This window comes from Onychomys torridus, chromosome 19, assembly GCF_903995425.1.
Source record: "Onychomys torridus chromosome 19, mOncTor1.1, whole genome shotgun sequence".
NCBI lineage: Eukaryota > Metazoa > Chordata > Mammalia > Rodentia > Cricetidae > Onychomys > Onychomys torridus.
This window is the reverse complement of record NC_050461.1, coordinates 16,193,491-16,213,762: the sequence shown is the minus strand read 5'-3', so window position 1 is coordinate 16,213,762 and position 20,272 is coordinate 16,193,491. Positions and strand designations below refer to the sequence as shown.

Below are 20,272 nucleotides of genomic sequence, written 5' to 3'. Positions count from 1 at the left end.
AAACATTCCTAAAGCATCAATAGTATCTGTGGACAAATGGAAAGACCCCCAAGTTCTTGGACAGGTTGATATAACAAAGATGTCTGAGTAAGTAGGTCTGGGGCAGACTCCAAAAATATAAATTCTATCTAGTCTCCTTCCCCACAATGGCTGACTCCATGCTTTGGAGCTATCTCACATCGAATTCTCAAAGTGTGGTCACTGAACCAGTGACATCAGCATTGCCAGAGAACCTGCTAGAAATGCAGCTTGTCTTGCTTATCTCTAGACCTATGGACTCAGACACTTGGAAAAGGAATCCAGCAAGCTTTATTTTACTAAGCCTTCTGGATGATTTCAGTGTGAGCTAAGTTTGAGAAAGGCCTCTCTAAGTTCAAATTTAACATGCCCTGGAGTCACCTACACACTTTCAGTGCAGACTCGAGTCTGCAGGTGTAGAGACCGGGCTCTAACTTCTACTAACCTCCGCCTGAAAGCTGATGCTGAGGATCTGAGACAATTCGTGGAAAAGCAAGATGAGGACTAATCCACCTGTCTCCAGCTCACTCAAAACCAGTCTACCCTGTAACCTTCTCCACTACACACACGCTCTCATTTTGACCCCGGTATTAATAACAAATAATAGCTTAATGTATGATTCCTCTCAATACTATGTTGACTTTAAATGGAGTGTAACCTACAATACTATGTTCTTTTCAGACATAATTTAACCAAAAATAAATTTGAAAAAGCATTTCCAGCTTTGGTGGAGATATTCTGGAGAGGTACTGATTCATGTTTATTAAATCATGACATGTAGGTTATGGTGCTACTTGGAACTTAAGGAAGAAAATGTCAAGGGAAAAACATGGGAGGATCTTTGTATAAATCATATCTTTGTGGGTTTTTTTTAGTTCACATTATGTATTATTTCAGGTTGCCCTCAAATTTAGTCACTTAACACAATAAGTATTTACTTGAGCTTGTGGTTTTCCTGGGTCCGCAGTCTGAACAGGTCATGGTCCCATATGGGATAGCTCAAGTGTGTAGGAATGGCTTACACTGGTTTGGTGAGGGTCTTACATCTAGGACTTTTCAAAGCTTCCTGATTCTTTCTCATGCCATGCCTGCTGTATTAAGACCAGGCTTTCCAAAAGGTCTCTTTGCTCACTGGCTTGCCTTGATCTACAATAGCTGGGATGACTGGGCCTGTTAGGTTCCTTCTCTCTTGTCCTCACTTCCTCCACATTCTCCTCTCCCTTTCTCTACACTTGTCTAACATGGACTCCTTACAAGGTGACTGACTTTAGAAAGTCATTGGACATTGAAAGAGACCAATGAACAAGCTGTAACACCTTGTATTGATCCAGCTTTCATGTTCTATTGTATTTTGCTGTTGTTGTTGTTTACTTGAGTCTGATGAGGAACCTTAGTGTGAAGATTACGGAGATCCATCTTTCATCTGGAGTTATTAATTCTATTCCATTTACCATGTGTGATGGTTAATTTTTGGATGTCAGCCTGATTAGATTAATACTCATTTGGTAAATCCTTATTTGGGAGTATGTCTCTGAGGGTGTTTCTGGGTAGCACCCGTATTTGAATCAGTGGGTTGGATATAAAAGCCCCCCCTCACCTAATGCAAGTGGGCACCATCCAATCTACTAATAGTTTGGAGAATACAAAGAAGACAGATGAGGGAATAGATTTGCATTTCCTTTCTAACTCCCATTAACTAGCTTCCTATCTCTCTTTCCTCCCTCTCATTGCGCACCCCCATTCTTCCCACTCTCCCTGAAGAACTGGTACATCCATCTCCTGCCCTTCCATATCACAACTCCAAACTCTCTGTCCTTTGACCTCAAACTGAGTTATAACACCACCTCCTCTAGTTCTCAGGCCTTTGGTCCTGAACTGAACCATATTAACCCACTTCCCTAGCTTGAAAATGGACTACTGTGAGACACTGGCCTCCAGAATTGTGTAAGCTAATTGCCCCAGCAAATCCCTTCTCATGTATCTGTATATATGCATACAGATGCAATGGATTCTGTTTCACTGAAGAACCCTAATTAACACTCAGATAGTAGATTTTGTAAAAATAAGACCAAGATGGGCCAAAACTGACTTGGCTAGAACTATGTACCTCTAAGAAACAAGACAAAACTAGGTGTGGTGGTACAGATCTGCAACCCCAGAACTCAGAAGGGAGAGGCAAAATCAGAAGTTCAATGTCAGCTTTGGTTACACAGTGACATAGTGAGTTCAAGGCCAATCTAGGCTATAGGGCACAAACAAACAAACACAGTTATTATTTCTTCCTACCTATTCATTTAAGGGTATCACATTGGTAACTTAAAATTGCACCAATGCACATTGTCAAATACTTCTAATTAGGGCTTTTCTCCTACCTGGAGACATAGGCCTGGTCATAAGTCACTATTCAAAAACCAGATAGTATTGCAAATATCACAAATTCATGCCCTTATCATTACCATGAATTCCTTGGAAACAATTATGTGGATAGTTTTCAAAATCCTAAGGTCTGGTTCCAAGAAAAAATAAAATATCAGTATATGTGTAGTGGGCCGGACACTGATATTTTCAAAGCCTCAGATTATTGCAAAGTATGAGACACACTGACAAAAAAAAACAGATCTTTGGATCCAGCCTTAATGTTTTTCTTAATGAGTCTGGGATTATAAAAGAGGCGGATCCTAGTCTCACCCACAAAGAAACTAAATATCCTCTCATTTGTACAGCCGAAGACAAAGAGGGAATGTTGGGGAAATTAAGAAATCCATGTTAGAGAATTCGGGAACACAAAAGTCTAACTGCAATAATACTGTACTACAGTCTGCATCTGCAGTATCCTTACAAGGCCCAGGAAAGGTCTGCACTGCAGTTTTTCATGGTGTGGAGATGGTGTTGGGAAGAGATGGGACATAGTAGGACAACTTTAGGTTGACTCAGTCGTGCCCTGAGTGGGAGTGGGTGGCACAGCCCATTGCTCTTCTTTCTCTTGCTTCCTGAGCTAAGTGGCTTTGTTATGCCATGAGCGTCACATGATGTGCTGCCTGGCCACATGCCTGAAGTGGGACAAGTCTGCCATATATGATAACTCCCAAAAGTGTGAGCCAAGATGAACCTTATCCTTTTGAATGTTGACTTCCCTTAGGTGTTTGTTAATGACAGTTAATAGTTGAAATACTTAAAATGAACCTTGGAAGGAAAGGTATGACTTTTCTGCCATCTGGTGACTTAGCATTTGCTAAGGGATCGGTAGGGCTGACACCTTACCTGAAACCCCATCTGCTTGCATCTGCTATGCTTGGGGGTCTTTCCTAAGCCCACTCATTTCAGAAGGTCAAATATACAAGTTTGGGGTTCTTTCTAGGGAAGCCCATCTATGATAACAAACTGCCCACACTTCTAAAGTTCTCTACACAGACCATCTTGTCTCCCAATCTCTGGAGACCTGCACCTTCTGGACACTGAAGAACAGGTACCAATTTGCTCTCCCTGTCTCCACCCATTCCCTCCAAGGCTGTTGAGGGAACAGATAAGGTGTGTTGAACCTGTTCACCTCCTGCACAAAATGCCACTCCACAGGGATCAGACTAGGAGTCAGGAAGAGGACCTGACTCATCTCAGGGTGACTAGAGTGGGAGAGTCAGGTCTTCTAGTCACTAAGCAAAAAGTCCAGGCTGCTGGCTTGCCAGCTTGGATATCCTTGATCGAGGCATCAGTAATCCTGAATGTACTGAATATAGAAAGGCTCTGAGGTAGAGGGTGGCAGACATGTGCCCCAGTGATTTCACCTTACTCCCAAGCCTTCTGCAACTAAGCTACTTTTGTAGAACTGCTACCTCTGACCCAACCCAAGAGAAGCATGGCTATTGGCTGGGTCCCCCCTGCTTTCTGGCTCTCAATAGACACTCAGAGATGGGCAAGCCCCTGGTCAAGGAAGGCTAAGGAGAGCCACTCATTTTACATACTGGTTTATGTATCCCATCTGACACCTCTGCCTTGTCTCATCCATAATCTCCATATCCCCATACCCAACACACACTCCTAATGCTGCTGCTCTGAAACTTGAAGGAGAGTATATATATATATATCAATAGTTCTTGCCTAATGTTGGTGTTTTCTCTCATACTGATAAATTCTCCAGTGTAAAGTGAGTATCCTATAATTCAAATCACTTCTGACACTAATTGGAGTTAAGCATGTGGCCCATGCAAGTTTAGAGCCCATATCCCAAATAATTGTCCCTGACTTTGGATGACATTTGGATGAGTGACTTTGCATGTTATCCACTAGCAGTAGACTCCCAAACTACTTACAACTTGTGCTGGGGGCCTCTACCAGTTAGAGGTGCTCCTGATTCTTTCTTTATGCTGGTTTATTCACTAGAGTAGCATATGACTCAGGAAATTACTGTACATATCACCTGTTTGGATTTTTCCATTACCTTTGGTATGTGTGTGTATGTGTGTCTGTATGTGAGTGTGTATGTGGAGTGTTTATGTGTGAATGTATGTGTATGTATATGTGTGTATGAGTGGTGTGTGTGTGTGTAGTGTGGGTGTATGAATGGTGTGTGGGTGTGAGTGTGTGTGTGTCCCATGATTGCCCAGCCAGTTTGGGAGCATAAACTTTGTAGATGACAACATAGTGTTGTGATGTCAAAAGAGTTGGACATTCCTGCCAGAATCAGTTCAACGTTCAGCCCCTGTCTGCTCTCTGGAGGTCAGAGGACGAGGCTGAAAAGTTCAGCCTTTTAGTCACGTGCTTGTTCCTGACAGCCAGCCCCATCCTCAGCTGTTTAGGAGTCATTTCATTAGTAAAAGGACACATGGTAAGAATCCAAGTGTCCTAGAAGCTTTGCACAAAGGGGAGACACGAAGGCCAAATCTACTTTTCATATAAATCACAATCTTAAGATTTTTCTGGAGGTTTTGGACCTGTAGGATTCTCCCACAGTCTTTCATCAACTTTTGTGTTAATGAAGACCTAAGATGAAGCCTTCTTAATCCGGAGATGCAGAGAGCTAGTGACGTAAGGTGTGAGTGAGTGATATAAGGAGCGAGCTAGTGGAAAGTGTGAACACTGTGCCTTAAGCACTGATCTGCTCAGAGATTTATGGGAACTTACACACAAACACAGCCAGGCAGACAGACAGACAGACAGACAGACAGACAGACACACACACACACACACACACACACACACACACACACACACGCACGCACACGCACACACACACAGAGTAAATGTTACATAATAGAGAGTAACACATTATTTCCATTGAGTATAAAATAACAATACAATTTTATGCTAGGACTACTGAGGACAGTCTCCCAAGACCCGTATCAAGTTATTATGAATCTACTCTATAGTATGTTTATATACCTCTGAAATTCACATGATGAAACCTAACCTCAAAGGTGATGTCATTAGGAGGTGGGTCTTTCTGGGGGTCATTCGATGAAGGCAGAGCCTGCAGTAGGGCTGAGTTTCATCAAAAACGATGTCTTAGGGAGCTCATTTGCCCTACTCATCACATGACGCTTCTCATCACATGACCCTCCTCACCACATGACTCACAGTGGGGTATCAGCAGTCAGTGACCTGAAGAAAAGCCCTCATTGGGCCCTGCCTGTTCTGTTACCCTGACCTCAGAAGTTTTATCCTCTCAAATTGTGAGAACTATTGTTTGCAAGCCACACCATCTGTGGCATTTGGTTAGAGTAGTCCAATGAAACTAAGACATACCCACAACATAGCAGGCACCATGCCCTGGACCCACAATTTTAGTAGGGATCCATGAAAGTGATATTCTATTTTAAAACCATAAAAATGGAATGTTTATTGAGAAAAGTGTTTTAATATACAATATTAATGGATTTGTCTTTGTATCAGTGCAGTCTTGCATGTGGGTCTTATATGATTGTCTTTTAGAATGTAGAAGTGGGCTCTGAAGGCATGAGTGCCTTCAGCATACACTAGTCATGAGCCAGCCCTGTCCCTAGAGACAGACCTTCAGTATTTGGGGGAAATGTGGGAACCTCTGATTTTTAGACATTGCATTCTTTCAATTGGTGACCTTTGAGAATGCAGTTCTTCTGAGGAAAGGAATGTTAAATGCTAGAATTCCTTTCATCTTGAAAAGGGTTGGCTATACTTGTGAAAGGGTTTCTGCAGGCCACTCTGAAGATGCCACCGTGCACAGACCTCTCTCCCCCAGTACCACAGCAGATAGCTGCAAAGAGCGGCAGACCACCTTGCCAGGGGCTGGAGGGGCTGAGTCATAAATCTTAGAGCTCAGAGTAAACTGTTGGGCTTCCTGGGCCCAACCGTTCACCAACTCAGGGTGTCTTTGTTATCACTCAGCATTAGTGTGAGCACATCCAGACACTGCACTCAGATACTTAAAACAGTTTCCCACTGTGTTATCCTCCCCTAAAGAAGCTCTGATGGTGAGAACACCGGAGACATAGCTTGTCGTGGAGATGGCAGGTGACTCTTGGAATGAGTCTATCACTGGTGATGGTGAGTGATTCACAGACTCTGGGCAGTGCCCACCATGATCATTGTTGTTTCTTCCTCTTGTGGGGTTTGTTCCAGACCGTCGTCTATCACCTTGTGGAGGGCGCTGTAGTGTTCACGGTCTTGGTAGAATGAATGTAGCTCAGACGCAGCCTCCCAGGCAGCGAAAGAGGGCATGGGAAAGGGATCTGGCCTCTTGTTTTCAAAAAAGCACTTCAGGTTCCTCTCACTCAGCTTGTTGGCGCATTCCAGGAGTTTGTTCTCCAACTGTTCCTTCTCCCTTTGGGCGTACGTCTTCCAAAAACTCAGCTGCAGGTAGCTGACTTTAGATTTGCAGCGTGCATAGCACGTGGTCAGCAGAGAGAAGAAGGATGCTGAGCAAATCAGGCACCATCCTAGAATCTTAGCAAGAAAGAAATAGTGAGGACACAGAAAAGCAAAATGGCATCTCAGGGAGCTGGGTAATATTGGGAGAGTATGTAACGACATTAATACCACAGTCATTACAACCATCTCACTTGAAACTATTCATTTTAACTTTAAATGCCTTTGACAGTCCAAATAAAGATAAAGTTGACTCACTATCCATTCCCTCCCTCAACATTGTTGCTATGCAAAGCAATAACCAGAAGACTGGCAAATGGGAAGCGTAACTATCCAATAACTTACTATTAAGACACTTCCAATAGTATTAGCAGAAGAAAGAATGCTTTCTAATGGATCATGGAGGTCATTTGAATGAGTGAGTGGTGTGTTAGCCAGGTGTCCAGGCACTCATCAATGCATTCACAGACTCCCGACCAGCTTTTTCCCTGGGACTTTGTTTGCAGAGAGCCACAGCCACTTTATAGATCACAAAATTTATTGCTCACAGTAAAGACAAAAAATACACAATGCAGTAATACATAGAAACTTTAAGAATTTAAAGCCTTTCTAAATGTTGAGAGAGGGGGAAAAAAGAGGGGATCATTTCAAACTTTGAGAATTATTCTTGATTTTCTAAAATTAGAGAAAGAAACTCTTTTCTAAATATGAGTGATCTTATTGGTGTTTTAACTTTAAAAGCAAAAGTCTACAGTTAATGTATCTTCTACATTTGTTGCTCCAATTTAACTTTCATAATTTGAATTGATTTTATATTTGAGCAACTAATAGATTTCTTGAAAGCATCTCTTGATTTCAGTTCAAAGGACCCTTAGCATATGGGCCCAATTGAAAAAAAAAAAAAAAACCAATAATCTGCTATTGGTCCACTTGGATCATAACAGAGCCCAAATTAGCTTTAACTCAATGGTTCCCAAACTCTGATTCAGACATAGGGTTACTACAAGGGTCTCAGCCTACATAAGTGCCATTTCTGAGTTGGCGTTCCTCAGGCTGAACCCTTCTCCTCACCATGGGCGTTCCCTGTACCTTAGGCTTTATTATAATATTAAGGTCACCCATCTCAGAGGATATTTGGGGAACCCTGTGAAATGATGCTGGGTAAGAAGCTCATGGGTCCCCTCTGTTACCCACCTGCTGGCGGGTGTCTCTTTCTGTTCTGTGGTAGCCAAGTGAGGCCCAGTCACTACCCTGTGAGAATCCTCCTGCTCTCTTTCAGCCACCAGTGAGCTGGCAACAGACTCCCTCAGTCCTTCCTTTCCTTCAGCATCCCCTTCTTCTTTCCTGTGGCCGGGCCTCCTGTATAGAATCTGTTCCTCCTCTTCCTGAGCTCATCCTGATGAGTTAGAAACTGTTTGATCAGCTTCAAGATCCTCTGTTGCTTTCTCTCCGACCTCAGCATTGAACATTTCTCACCCGACGGCCGAGTCTTGTCTTCCTCCCAGACCCACAGCACCTGGAATTCCCACTAGAATGAGGTAACTGTGCCCAGACCCTAATAGTGTCCTGTTTGCCTCCTTCCCCAAATCCTGCCAGTCTTCTCCTCACCTTGGAACACTTACTAATGTTCTAGAAGCTTTCCGCCTCTTTATGTCCATTATCTCTAAAGAGCTTTGCACAGTACATGCCACCATCCCCCCACTGTGAGAAAACTGGGCTTCAGAGTTCTAGATGACAGAGCTGGGGAGTGGCAGCATCAGGATTCAAAGGCAGCTGACTCCAAGGCTGATCTCTTTCCACTACTCCATTCCACCATCCTTAAGAACACAGAGTCACCCAGCTGGGTTTCTTGTTGCTCTGCCGCACCCACCCATGAATGAATGCACTTTTCCACCTCCGCCCACATGCCCAATTATTGTTTTGGACTGTGTGATGCCGGCTGCCATCTGAACCTCACGGTCAGCACCTGCTATTGCTACGTCATCTTTCATCCACATCTCTTAGGTATCGTCCTGCACGTCTCAAGCCCAAGTCCTTACTTACTCTGCTGAAAAGTCAACAGATCATTGTGGCCAATCTAAGTTATAACCAGATGTGCATATTTTATTTGGGTTTATATTTAACGAAGGGCTTATACAGTAATGAGTGTTTGGAGTTGGCACTGGCTGAATGGAGCCTGGTGCCTGCGGGGGTAGACCATGTGTCATTCACACTATCATAACATTAGTAATTAATACCTTCCTTCAACAAAAGATGGAAGGCACTCAGGAGCCTGACATGGTTCAGCTAACCTATGCTTTATGTATCAAACAAAGGAGTTTATTTCGGGATATTCTTTGGCTTGTTAGTTTATGAAGAATATGATTTTATTATTAACCATTTTAGATTGTAGGAATCAACTTTGCTTTGATGTGTTTGTTGTAAGGGCAAGTCCTTGCTAAAAAAGTAAAATTACAGTGCACATGTGCCTTCATCCAGAAACTAACAGTATTCCTGAGAAATGATGACTCCGTTCATCTACTCCTACTGCGTCTTTTGGCCTTAGAAATAGGAAATGAACTTCATCTCAAGGCCATGCCGGGGCTATGCATCAAGACCTATGTTCATATACCTGGCACCATGACAAGCTACTTCCTTGTATTGATTAGTTGAAGCTGTAAATTACTTCCCGCAAAAACAATGCTCCAAATTCTGAGCTTCTAAAGTATCGTGAGAACTTTTCTAGCTATATAGCACAGAGAGTAAAAAGTCGTAACCTCTGTAGGGAATATGGTCACTCTTCACGGAAGGCCATTTAAAGACCACTCAGTCCCACTTCGTTTGGGAAACTCTGGATCCCGACAGCATTTATGCTCACAAGCAGCAGTGGCACAGCAGTCACTCAAGTAAAATTCCCTGCTAATTGCACCTCGTGCTACTCCGAAAAGTAGTAGCTGTGTTTCAGTGGATGAATAAGATGTGTCTGTGGTTTTTTGTTTTTTTTTTTTTGAGAAACCAGCTCGAAAATAAATAATCGATAGAAGGCAGTAATGCTTAATTACCGCTCAGGGTTAGCACTCAGTGTGTGGTTTTGTGTTCTGCATTATTTACAAAGTCAACCCAGAGAGATGGTTTAGAGCACTTAAGTATTTACATATGCATAACCCAGAGGGTATTTTCTTTTTGGAAATGGAGACTACCCGATCCAATCAGCAATTTTACTGAGCCACCCTGTCCCTAAAAAGCTTTTCCTGAGCATTGTCTTAATGCTCCGTCGTGTTCCAGTTTCCACTTAGTGTCAACGTATTCTGGTAAGACTCTAGACTCTGGCCTGGCGGAATGGAAGACAGAGAGAAATTTCCAAGCTCACTCTGGGAGCAAAAAGTCCCATTGGTCCTTACCTGAGACTGGGCTTGCAGAGACAGCTTCACCTCTTCGTTTTCCACGGGTGTCATGCTGCTTTTACCACAGGAGACTTTGTACAGGTCTTCCTGGCACTCTTTGGGTTTGCCCTTGCAAATCAGTTCCAGGAGCTTTTCGCTTCTGGTGCCACTCATGGCACATTCATAAAACGTCCCATTCAGCAAAGCCACAGAGAGCCACATCACTGGCGCCACCAATGAACTCAGCGTGATGTGGCCCAGGACGTAGAAGAAGCGGCAGCGGCGTCTCCTAGGGAAGATTTTCTTGGGGTTTATACAGCAGCCAGTGAAGAGTCTCCACGCCTTGTTATTCAGGAAGAATCCAAGGATCAGTAACACCCAGGCAGGGGCAAAGAGGAAAACCAACCCATAGGTTGTATTCTCAGCGCTGCAGGGGCACTTAAAAGCCACAAGTGAGAAGAGACGCTCACTTCCCACGGTCAGCAAAGCCATGAAGCTGTAGCCAATGGCGGTTTTTTGGTTAAGGAAGAATTTTAAAATGCTCTGAAAAGCATCCATGTTGGAGACACACACGAAGAGGGAAAAAACGTTCGCCTGGGTTTTAACACAGCAACTGTGGCTGGGGCTGAGGGTGGAGCTCTTTTGAAACAACAGCCCTCCTCTGTCTGCATCCAGCCAGATAAGGGAACAATGTCATTCCCCAGGAATGCTTATTTCCCAACAACGTGCAGATAATGCCTCCTACTGGTGAGTGCTGACACTTAAGGGCAGTCAAAACATTGAAGACTAAATGCAAAGCCCACAAAGCCCACAGGTTCCTTCTAATATTCTTTCATCGTGTATGTGTGTGTGTGTGTGTGTGTGTGTGTGTGTGTGTGTGTGTGTGTGTGTGGTTTTTTTGTTTTGTTTTGTTTTGTTTTTACTGCAAATAGAAAATTCTCAGCACTAATGGGTTTCAGCCACTGACTGGTATTCAAATCCAATCTTCAAACCCAGCATTTCATGATAAGTTTCTTCTTTTGTTCTAAGCCCTAAGATTTGGTAGACAGGGATTCCGCCTTCCTAAAAGGGCTCACATTAAAGACTTGAAACAGAGTTTAGGATTGGGATTATTGGAATTTATAAGGGACGTCTAGTTACTGAGCTTTTAGAGAAAAAGAGGAGTCCTCACACAATTCATATCATGATCGTTTTGACACAAAGAAAATCCTAAAGCAGATGTGGAGTCTGCATTAGGACATCTTCAGGCCTCCCAACTGCCCACCAGTTGGTAGATGTAGACCTTTCCTGATCCTCAGCATGGTGTTTCATGCTGAGACAGGTCTAAAGTGTCTGCCCCTTCTTCACCCCACTTTGTCCACTTGGCAAATGCCAGCTCACTCAATGCTCATGTATTCTAGGTCTAAACATGGTGTCAAACGTAGATTCGAAACACATTCAGTAGTTTGATTTGCAAATGGCTACTGAATTTGCAGTGTGGTAGGCACTTTAGAGCAGAATGGAGCCTATGGAATGAACCAGTGAACAAACGAATGAACATTTTTGGACTTCAAATTATAAATAATTTAAGAAAATTGCTTCCATTTCTCTAACGCTGTGCTTAATTTTAAAATTAAGTTAATTAAGGCCTTTGAATGGTGGCAACACACCAAGCTGACAGACTTCCATTAATAAGCTTTCAAAGCTGGGCCTAGGTGTTTTGTGAAAAGAAATTGCCTTGGATTAGGAGCCAAGCAACTAAAAGGCCACAGCCTCTGCTGTCATTTTTACTTCTCTAAATACCAGATTACACATTTGGGAAACTTGTGCTTCGAAGGAAATAGTGAGATGGCTGGTGGGGTAAAGGTGCTTTTCGGGAAGCCTGAGAATCTGAGTTCTGTCCTTAGATCCCGTATGGAGGGAGGGGAACCAGCTCCGCATCGTCTCCTGACGGTGTGCCACACACCCACATGTACACAAACAACTAAATGTAAACTAATGTTTCAAAAAGAAGTGATTCCTAAGATGCTTTAAGATCTGCTTGAAAGCCAAGACAGGAAGAAGGAAGAGTCAAGAGTGAAGGAGGCCGGCTAAGGTCTCCCCCGTTTCTCTGTTGCAGGGTTCTTTGAGTCCGACACCACAGCAGACACTTTTGACAATTGCGTTAACACTCATTTATATTGTCCTCACCGCTACCCCTTGCTCCTGCTCGAAGACTTGATATCTACAGTCTGATAATTCCGTGGGTCCAAAAACACATTCTTGTGTCTCATCTCCCCAAATCAGTGCCTTCCTATTGTGGAGCAGATGCCCCAGACCCCTTGAAACTCTGACTCTTATGGTCTGCCATGATCAGTGTGGGATATACCATGGGGCTGTGTGGATGATTAGTAATCTCTTTGTTTCTTGCCATCCTAAAACCTATGTGTTTTCTCCAAAGATTTTTGGAAGTAATATTTTTTTACAAACCATAATGTTCCACAAAGCCTAGCACTTTGCGATATTCTATAAGAATAAAAGAATAATTTAAGAGTCTCCCGTGGTGTAAGTCAAAGAAATGTGAGTTGCAGACTCGGCTTGGCAAGCTTGGCGATGTGCTGAGATGCCTGGGACTGGGTCGTCTGAACAGACTTCCGTTTGAGACTAAACGCTGTAGTTAGAGTTTTCCTGCCTGGCCCAGTCAGGACAAATCTCTCTTACCCGCCAGTCCCACAGTTGCTCAGACCCAACCAAGTAAACACACAGAAACTTACATTGTTTAGAAACTGTATGGCCGTGGCAGGCTTCTTGCTATCTGCTTCTTCTATCTTAAATTAACCCATTTCTGTTCGTCTATACTTTGCCACATGGCTTGTGGCTTACCGGTGTCTTTACATGTTGCTTTTCATGGCGGCGGCTGGCGGTGTCTCTCTCCAGCCTTCTACTTCCCAGCATTCTCTTCTCTCTTGTCCCGCCTATACTTCCTGCCTGGCCACTGGCCAATCAGAACTTTATTTACACAGAGCGATATCCACAGCAAAACGCTGTCATTTTCTCTCTCTTTACCAGGTTGCCTTCAAGATGTACTTGGGAATCACCCCGAGTGTGGCCTGTCACAACTCAAGCAGACATGAATTCTCCCTGATTCTGGACAAGAACCCCCTGGCAGAGTTTGTGGAGGAGCTCCCTGCGGGTCGACCTGCGCTGTGCTACTGCAACTTACTGTGTGGCATCATCAGAGGAGCCCTGGAGATGGTAAAGCATGCGTTTCCTCCTGTCATGCGTGTTAGCCATCCAGTGCTGTCCTCAAAGTATAACAACCTCAAAACAACGTACAGTCTCTGAAGATGGGAAGTCTGGGACCGAGTGAGGCCTGTTACTCAAGCCTGTCATCTTGGCTCCTTGGGGGGGGGGGGGTAGGAGGATCAGGATGGATGGTTTGGTCCCGTATCAAATTTTAAAAGTAAAATGGAAGACTGAGGATTTGTGCCCAAGAGAAAGAAATCTGTGAGGTGGCTTGTCATAAGCCATTAAGCCTTGTAGATGTAACCGTCTTGTAACCGTTAAATAAGAAACACAGAGCCAATTGCAGAGTTAAAAGCCAAGAGGTCAGAGCAATAGCTGAGTGCTGAAAACCTTACCCTTCACTGCTGCTCTGTCTTTCCTCTCCGCAAGAGACCTACTTCCTGTGTCCTGTCTTTTATATAGACTTTCTGTTCTGCCTTCTCATTGGTTGTAAAACCAGCCACATGACTTCCTCGTCACCGCCTGTCTATACAGACCTCCAGGTCTTCTATGGTTGGTATTGAGATTAAAGGCTTGTGTCACCATGCTGGCTGTATCCTTGAACACACAGAGATCCTGCCTAGCTCTGCCTCCCAAGTGCTGGGATTAAAGGCGTGCACCACCACCGCCCGGCTTCTGCTATGGCTTGCTCTGACCCCCAGGCAACTTTATTAACATACAAATAACATCACATTTCAGTACAAATAAAATATCACCACAAAGCCTGAGAACCCGCATCATGGAACAATAGAGCAGACTCCTGCAATTTGTAACTTTCATTCATACTCTGTGGTACCTGGGCATGTGGGAACACACACACAGACTAAATTACTTAAAAAAAAATTCACTCAACATGACGGGGAAACCCACAGAGACAGCTGACCGGTGCTAGTTGGAGCTCACTGACTCTGGACTGACACAGCCCAGGAACCTGCATGGGACCGAACAAGGCCCGCTGAATGTGGGTGACAGTTATGTGGCTTGATCTGTTAGTGGGGTCCCTGGCAGCAGGACCAGGACTTATCCCAGGTGCATGAACTGGCTTTTTGGAGCCCATTCCCTGTGGTGGGACATCTTGTTCAGCCTTGATACAATGGGGAGGGGCTAGGCTCTCCTTCAACTTGGTATGCCAGAGTTTGTTGACTACCATGGGAGGCCTTACCCACTCTGAGGAGTGGATGGGGTAGAGTGGGAGGGAGGTGAGGAAGTGGGAGAAGGGGAGGGAGGGGGAACTGGGGTTGGTATATAAAATGAAAAAAATTTAATAAATAAATATATTTAATTTTTTAAAAATAACAATAAAAAATTCACTCCAGTAGTACTTTAGGTAGCTGTGTTTGATAATGATCTTCCACAGCTTAATTTACATGCAGCCTCAGCTATAACCTCTGTAGACTTGCTGATCTTAGACAAACTACTCACAAGTTCACACAGCCTCAGTGCCTTGCAGGCCACTGTGTGGAAGCTTCATAAAGCTCCTTGCCGCATAGACCTCTTAGTAGATCTAATCACAGCGTGGCAGTCTGAGCCAGCAATCCTGGTGCTGTGAGGGAGGGGAATAGCTGAGGGCATGTGTTACAGGAAGTACAGGTCAAGGCAGGTCATTTTTGAGGTTGACTTCCACACCTAAGTTATTCGTTGGTTTACCTGACAGAGTTATTAACATCTGTAAGATGTCAGTGACTGAGCCTACAAAGATGGACAAGACACAGTTGTTGCCCACAGAGAATCTCCTGTCTAGTTCAAGGAGTCCTGTGCAAAGAAATGTGATAAAGGGGTAGAGGGGGCCCTAGAGTAAGGAAGAATCCACACAGTCTTGACAGAAACTCTGAACTGGCTTTTTGAAGAAACAATGGGAGTTGGGTGAAGAAGGCCTTTGTAAGGAGAGCAGGAAAAAAAATAACATTTTAGCTCCAAAGAGCTTCGGCATAGTCTGTGTGTTTCTTTAATGGATTTTCTGTTATATTTTCTAAGACATAAAAAACTATAAGGAAGAAAATACAGAGATTAATTATAGGTCCTGTATTTCAAAGTAGTCTACCCTCTTTCATTGGATGGTGGGTGCAGTAGTTTGAATGGAATTGGTTCTATAGGTAGTGGCACTATTAGGAGGCATGACTTTATTGGAGTAGGTGTGGCCTTATTGGAGGAAGTGTGTCACTGTGAGAGCAGGCTTTGAGGTCTCCTTTGTTCAAGCTTTATTCAGTGTGACACACAGTCTACTTCCTGTTGCATTCAAGGTGTAGGACTCTCAGCTCCTTCTCCACCACCATGCCTGCCTGCATGCCACCATGTCCCACCATGATGATAATGGACTGAACCTCTGAACTGTAAGCTGCCACCTCAATTAAATGTTTTCCTACATTTAATAGTAGGGTCATGGAAGACTGTGGTTCTGAGTGTGATTTGATGAACTGTGAGGACCTTATTCAAGAGATTACGAAGGAGAAGAATATTAACATGTGGCCTAGAGATCATTCTTGTGATATTTTGGTGAAAAATATGGCTTTTTTTTGTGCCCTTGTCCAAAGAGTCTGTCTGAGGCTAAAGTGAAGAGTTTTAAATTAATTCCATTGGCAGAGGAAGTCACAAAACAGCCTAGTATAGACTCTGTCCTATGATTATTAGTGTTAACTCTGACAAAGATCTATAATAAAAAGGAGCAAGCTGAGCAAGGAAAATACAGAATGTACAGATTGGGAAAAGAGGCACCAGGAAGTGGTATAGAGATAAATCCTGTGTTCAGGAGACAAATGGAACAAGAAATGGAATGAAGGGAGTGGTGACCTCAGGGCAAGATCCCACCCGGCTAAGTTCCCAACTTGGGAAAAGGAATTGAAGAAAAGCTTAGAGCCAGGTGTGGTGACACATGCCTTTAATCCCAGCACTCCAGAAGCAGAAGCTGGCAGATCTGTGAGTTTGAGGTCAGCCTGGTCTACAGAGCAAGTTTCAGGACAGCCAAGCTTAGGCAGTAAAAGACAGAAAACTGGTGAAGATGTAATTGAATGAGGGGGACCATGTTTCAGCCCCAGCAAACAGCAGAAATTGGCAGTTTTGGCCACATGGCTCTGGAGTTAAGGATAGAAGAAAGGAGCTATGGAATTTGCCTCTAAGACTAAAGAAAGCCAGTGAGGCCAGGCATGTGTCAGGGGTGTCCCTGAATGAAGGCCTAGAGAGGCCATTGTGTAAAGCTGTGAAGTCGAAGCCTGGATTGCCTTAGAGAACCCAGGATTTTGAAGATGCTAGAGCTGGGAGATACCTGCTGAGGAGAGCTGCTAACAGGGAGTGGAACCAGCTCAAGAGAAAGAAATGTGTTACAGTCAACAGAGCTGAAAGGAGTTGGAGATCTGAAGAGTGTTTTGACATCAGACATGGAGATGCAGAGTTTAGAGTTTGCCCAGATCGTTTTTGGTCTTGTTTTGGTCCAGTATTCCCTCATTATGCTCTCTTCCCTGTGTTTTGGATGGTAAGGTATATCATATGTTGGAAGTATGTTATCCGGTTTTTTTATTATTTTGATTTTGTCATTATAGGGAATTACAGTTAAGATACTGCATGAATCTCAGAAGAGATTTTGAACTTTGGGCTTTTAAATACTGTTGAGACTGTGATAGACTATGGGGATTTTTGGAGTTGGACTAAATGCATTTTGCTTTATGATGTTATTACAAGCTTATGGGAGCCAGGGACTAGAATGTGTTAGTTTGAATGTAATTGGCCCTCATAAGCCTATAGGGAGTGGCACAATTAGGAGGTGTGGCTTTGTTGGAGTAGGTTTGGCCTTGTTGGAGGAAGTGTGTCACTGTGGGGTGGGCTTTGAGGTCTCCTTTCCTCAGGCTTTGTTCAGTGTGACACACAGTTTACTTCCTGTTCCCTACAAGATGTAGGACTCTGAGCTACTTCTCCAGCACCATGTCTGCCTGCATGCCACCATGTCCCACCATGATAATGGACTGAACCTCTGAACTGCCACTGAAATTATGTGTTTTCCTTTATAAGAATTGCCATTCATAGCAATAGAAACTCTAACTAAGACAGTGGGTATCACAAGGCAAGAACTTTGTGTTCTCTATGAGCCAGACAATCTGACATTTGGAGGCCTATAGTTTAGAAAATCCAAGCTCATTGCCTAGAAGTTCTTCATCTGGGAGGGGTGAGTAAGGTAAGGTTCAATAAATATTAATTAATTGCCTGCTAGGCCCAGGAGTTTTTCACTCACTAATCTTCTACCAGCTACCCTCACTTATTTATCTTCTTTATCCCAATGACTAAAAATAACTCTGATCAGAGACTCTATTGAAAATAGGTCAACGATACCATGCTGCTCACATGAACACGTTTTAATGAATAGAGAAGTAAACCCTTGAGCTTTCTCCATTGTCTGGGAAATGGGAAATGCTTTCAAGTTGAAAAGAAGACCTGGTCATCAAATATTCATGTCTGTAATTCAATATCTAATTTTATATTTATAATGTATTTAGTCAGTATTTTTCAAAGCTCTCAAAGCCACAGACAATTGCTAAATGTTGTTAGAATAAGTGATTATATTGTTTAGCTAATGACAGAATGCTTTATGGCAAGTCAACTTGAGAGGAATCCTATAAGGAACCATTTCTCCTCTGAAGTTCCACTTGGCCAAGTACCCAGAGTGAGATTTTTCTGTGAGTCAGGAATTTGAATTCTTCCTGAGATGGGTAGGCAAGTCTGGGCCATTCCTGGACCACTCACCTTTCCTCCAGCCGTCTGCCATGTGTGGTGACACTGATGACATGTGGCCAAGATATCTCTAGAAAACACAGTCCAAGGGTCTTTATTCTCAAAACAGATGTTTCTTATCAAAAAAGAAAGAGGGGGGGGGGAGGAGGAGATTGTAAAAAAAACATTGGTTTGTTATTTTTTTCCTTTTTTCTCTCCTAGGTTCATTTGGCTGCTGATGTTACATTCTTGCAAGACAGACTAAAAGGCGACAGTGTGACAGAAATTGGAATAACATTTCTAAAAAAGCTGGACGAGAGAAAATATAGACGGAAAAAATGAAGACCGGCAGTCAGAGCGCCGGTAGCTAGCTGAACAGCAAGTATTAGCCAAGCACACAGCCACAGAAGTTTTGCATTGCCTGATGGCATGGGCTTTGACAGGCTTATGAATCTTAATGTGCATCACACGTTTTCAGGATTTCAGACACAAATAGCTCCTTATAAAACAGCAAGCATGAATTCCACATATTACTCAATCCAGCCTCAGCCAGTCTCTCTATCCAAATACCTGTGGCAATCGGAAAAAAATGGATGAAATGATACAGCATTAAAGAGAGAGAGACAGACTCAGCCAGGTGGTGGTGGCACAGGCCTTTAATCCCAGCACTCGGGGGAAGCAGAGGAAGGTTGGATCTCTGTGAGTTCAAGGCCAGCCCTGTCTACAGAGCAAGTTCTAGGACAGCCAGGAACTCACACAGAGAAACCATCTTGAAAAACCAAAAAGAAAATAAAAAAGTATATACATATATACTTATATTTGCAACATTTATCTTGGTGGTTATAAGCGACGTATATGATTTTTCTCATATATTGTCTTGGCTTATGGCTTCAACCATCTCTATGTATAACCACGGAGGCCAGCCATTTGTATCTGGATGCCAGCTCTAAAGCATTTAAAACCGTATTTAATTTTAATTCATTTAGCACTCAATTTCACTTCCTCTAATTTGGAAATAGCTGCTATTGACCAAATCTCATCAGTGTCTCATGCCATTTGGCTGGTAGAACCTGTGGGGACCAAATCTGGAAGCCCTGCACTTGAAGCGGCACTCTCTAGTCCTCTCGAGTACTTGCTGGGCCCTGGAGTGGGCCCCTACTTGCCTATGCCTTCTCTCCTGCTCTGCCAACCTAGCCGTCAAACCTACCACCCTGAAGACACCTCTATCTGTTATTCTCAGTGACGTCGCAGCTAGAGCTGGTGGTGGCACCAAAAGAAGTATCACATTTTAACTCTTAACTCATCATCCTGGAGAGAGGAGTATCTCAGCATTGAATGTATGCTATCGAAGGTGACCCGCATATCTACAGAACGGCCTTCTTGTGTTCACTGTTTCATCCTAAAGACTGTGAGACTCTTGAAAGCCACATATATAGTTCATGCCCCCTTCTTCCTCCTCCTCCTCCTCCTCCTCCTCCTCCTCCTCCTCCTCCTCCTCCTCCTCCTCCTCCTCCTCCTCCTCCTCCTCCTCTTCTTCCTCTTTAATGAGATCTCATGTAACCCAGTCTGGTACTACAGTCCTCATCCTCCCATGTTGACATCCCAAGTGCTGAGATTTCAGGCGTCACACTCCAGCTAAATTAAAAATTTCCAGTACCCCTATTAACTAAGTGTAAAGAAACTAATGGCAGCTGGGTGGTGGTGGCGGCGGCACACGCCTGTAGTCCCAGCACTTGGGAGGCAGAGGCAGGTGTGAGTTCGAGGCCAGCCTGGGCTACCAAGTGAGTTCCAGGAAAGGTGCAAAGCTACACAGGGAAAAACCAAAAAAAAAAAACAAAAAAAAAAAACCAACAAACAAAACAAAACAAAACAAAAAAAGAAAGAAACTAATGACATTCATTTTAATAATAAATTTCATTCTATTTATTGTCCCTGATTATGAGTTTTAGCATGGGTATTTTATACTCCTTTTTGAAATAGTCTTTAAAATCTACTTTATGTAGCACATATCAGTTCAATGAGTTTAAACTAATTGAGCTTAAATAATTCAACGGAGTTTAAAGTAAAATGTAGTCCTTCCAAAATAATAAATTTATAACTAGTGGCATTTGACAGCT

The 20,272-nt window shown here is 43.4% G+C and overlaps 2 protein-coding genes across 2 annotated transcripts; one reads left to right on the top strand and one right to left on the bottom strand.

Moving 5' to 3' along the window:
• Positions 1–5,370: 5,370 nt before the first annotated feature.
• Positions 5,371–10,863, bottom strand: Calhm5 (calcium homeostasis modulator family member 5). The gene is made up of 2 exons (XM_036169085.1): positions 10,236–10,863; positions 5,371–6,933 (listed from the first exon to the last, which is right to left on the bottom strand). The coding sequence occupies exons 1-2, from the start codon at positions 10,773–10,775 to the stop codon at positions 6,544–6,546; spliced, it is 930 nt and encodes a 309-aa protein (XP_036024978.1). The 5' UTR covers positions 10,776–10,863; the 3' UTR covers positions 5,371–6,543.
• A 1,247-nt stretch (positions 10,864–12,110) lies between these two features.
• Positions 12,111–18,776, top strand: Trappc3l (trafficking protein particle complex 3 like). The gene is made up of 3 exons (XM_036169344.1): positions 12,111–12,149; positions 13,245–13,430; positions 18,378–18,776. The coding sequence occupies exons 1-3, from the start codon at positions 12,111–12,113 to the stop codon at positions 18,495–18,497; spliced, it is 345 nt and encodes a 114-aa protein (XP_036025237.1). The 3' UTR covers positions 18,498–18,776.
• Positions 18,777–20,272: the final 1,496 nt, after the last annotated feature.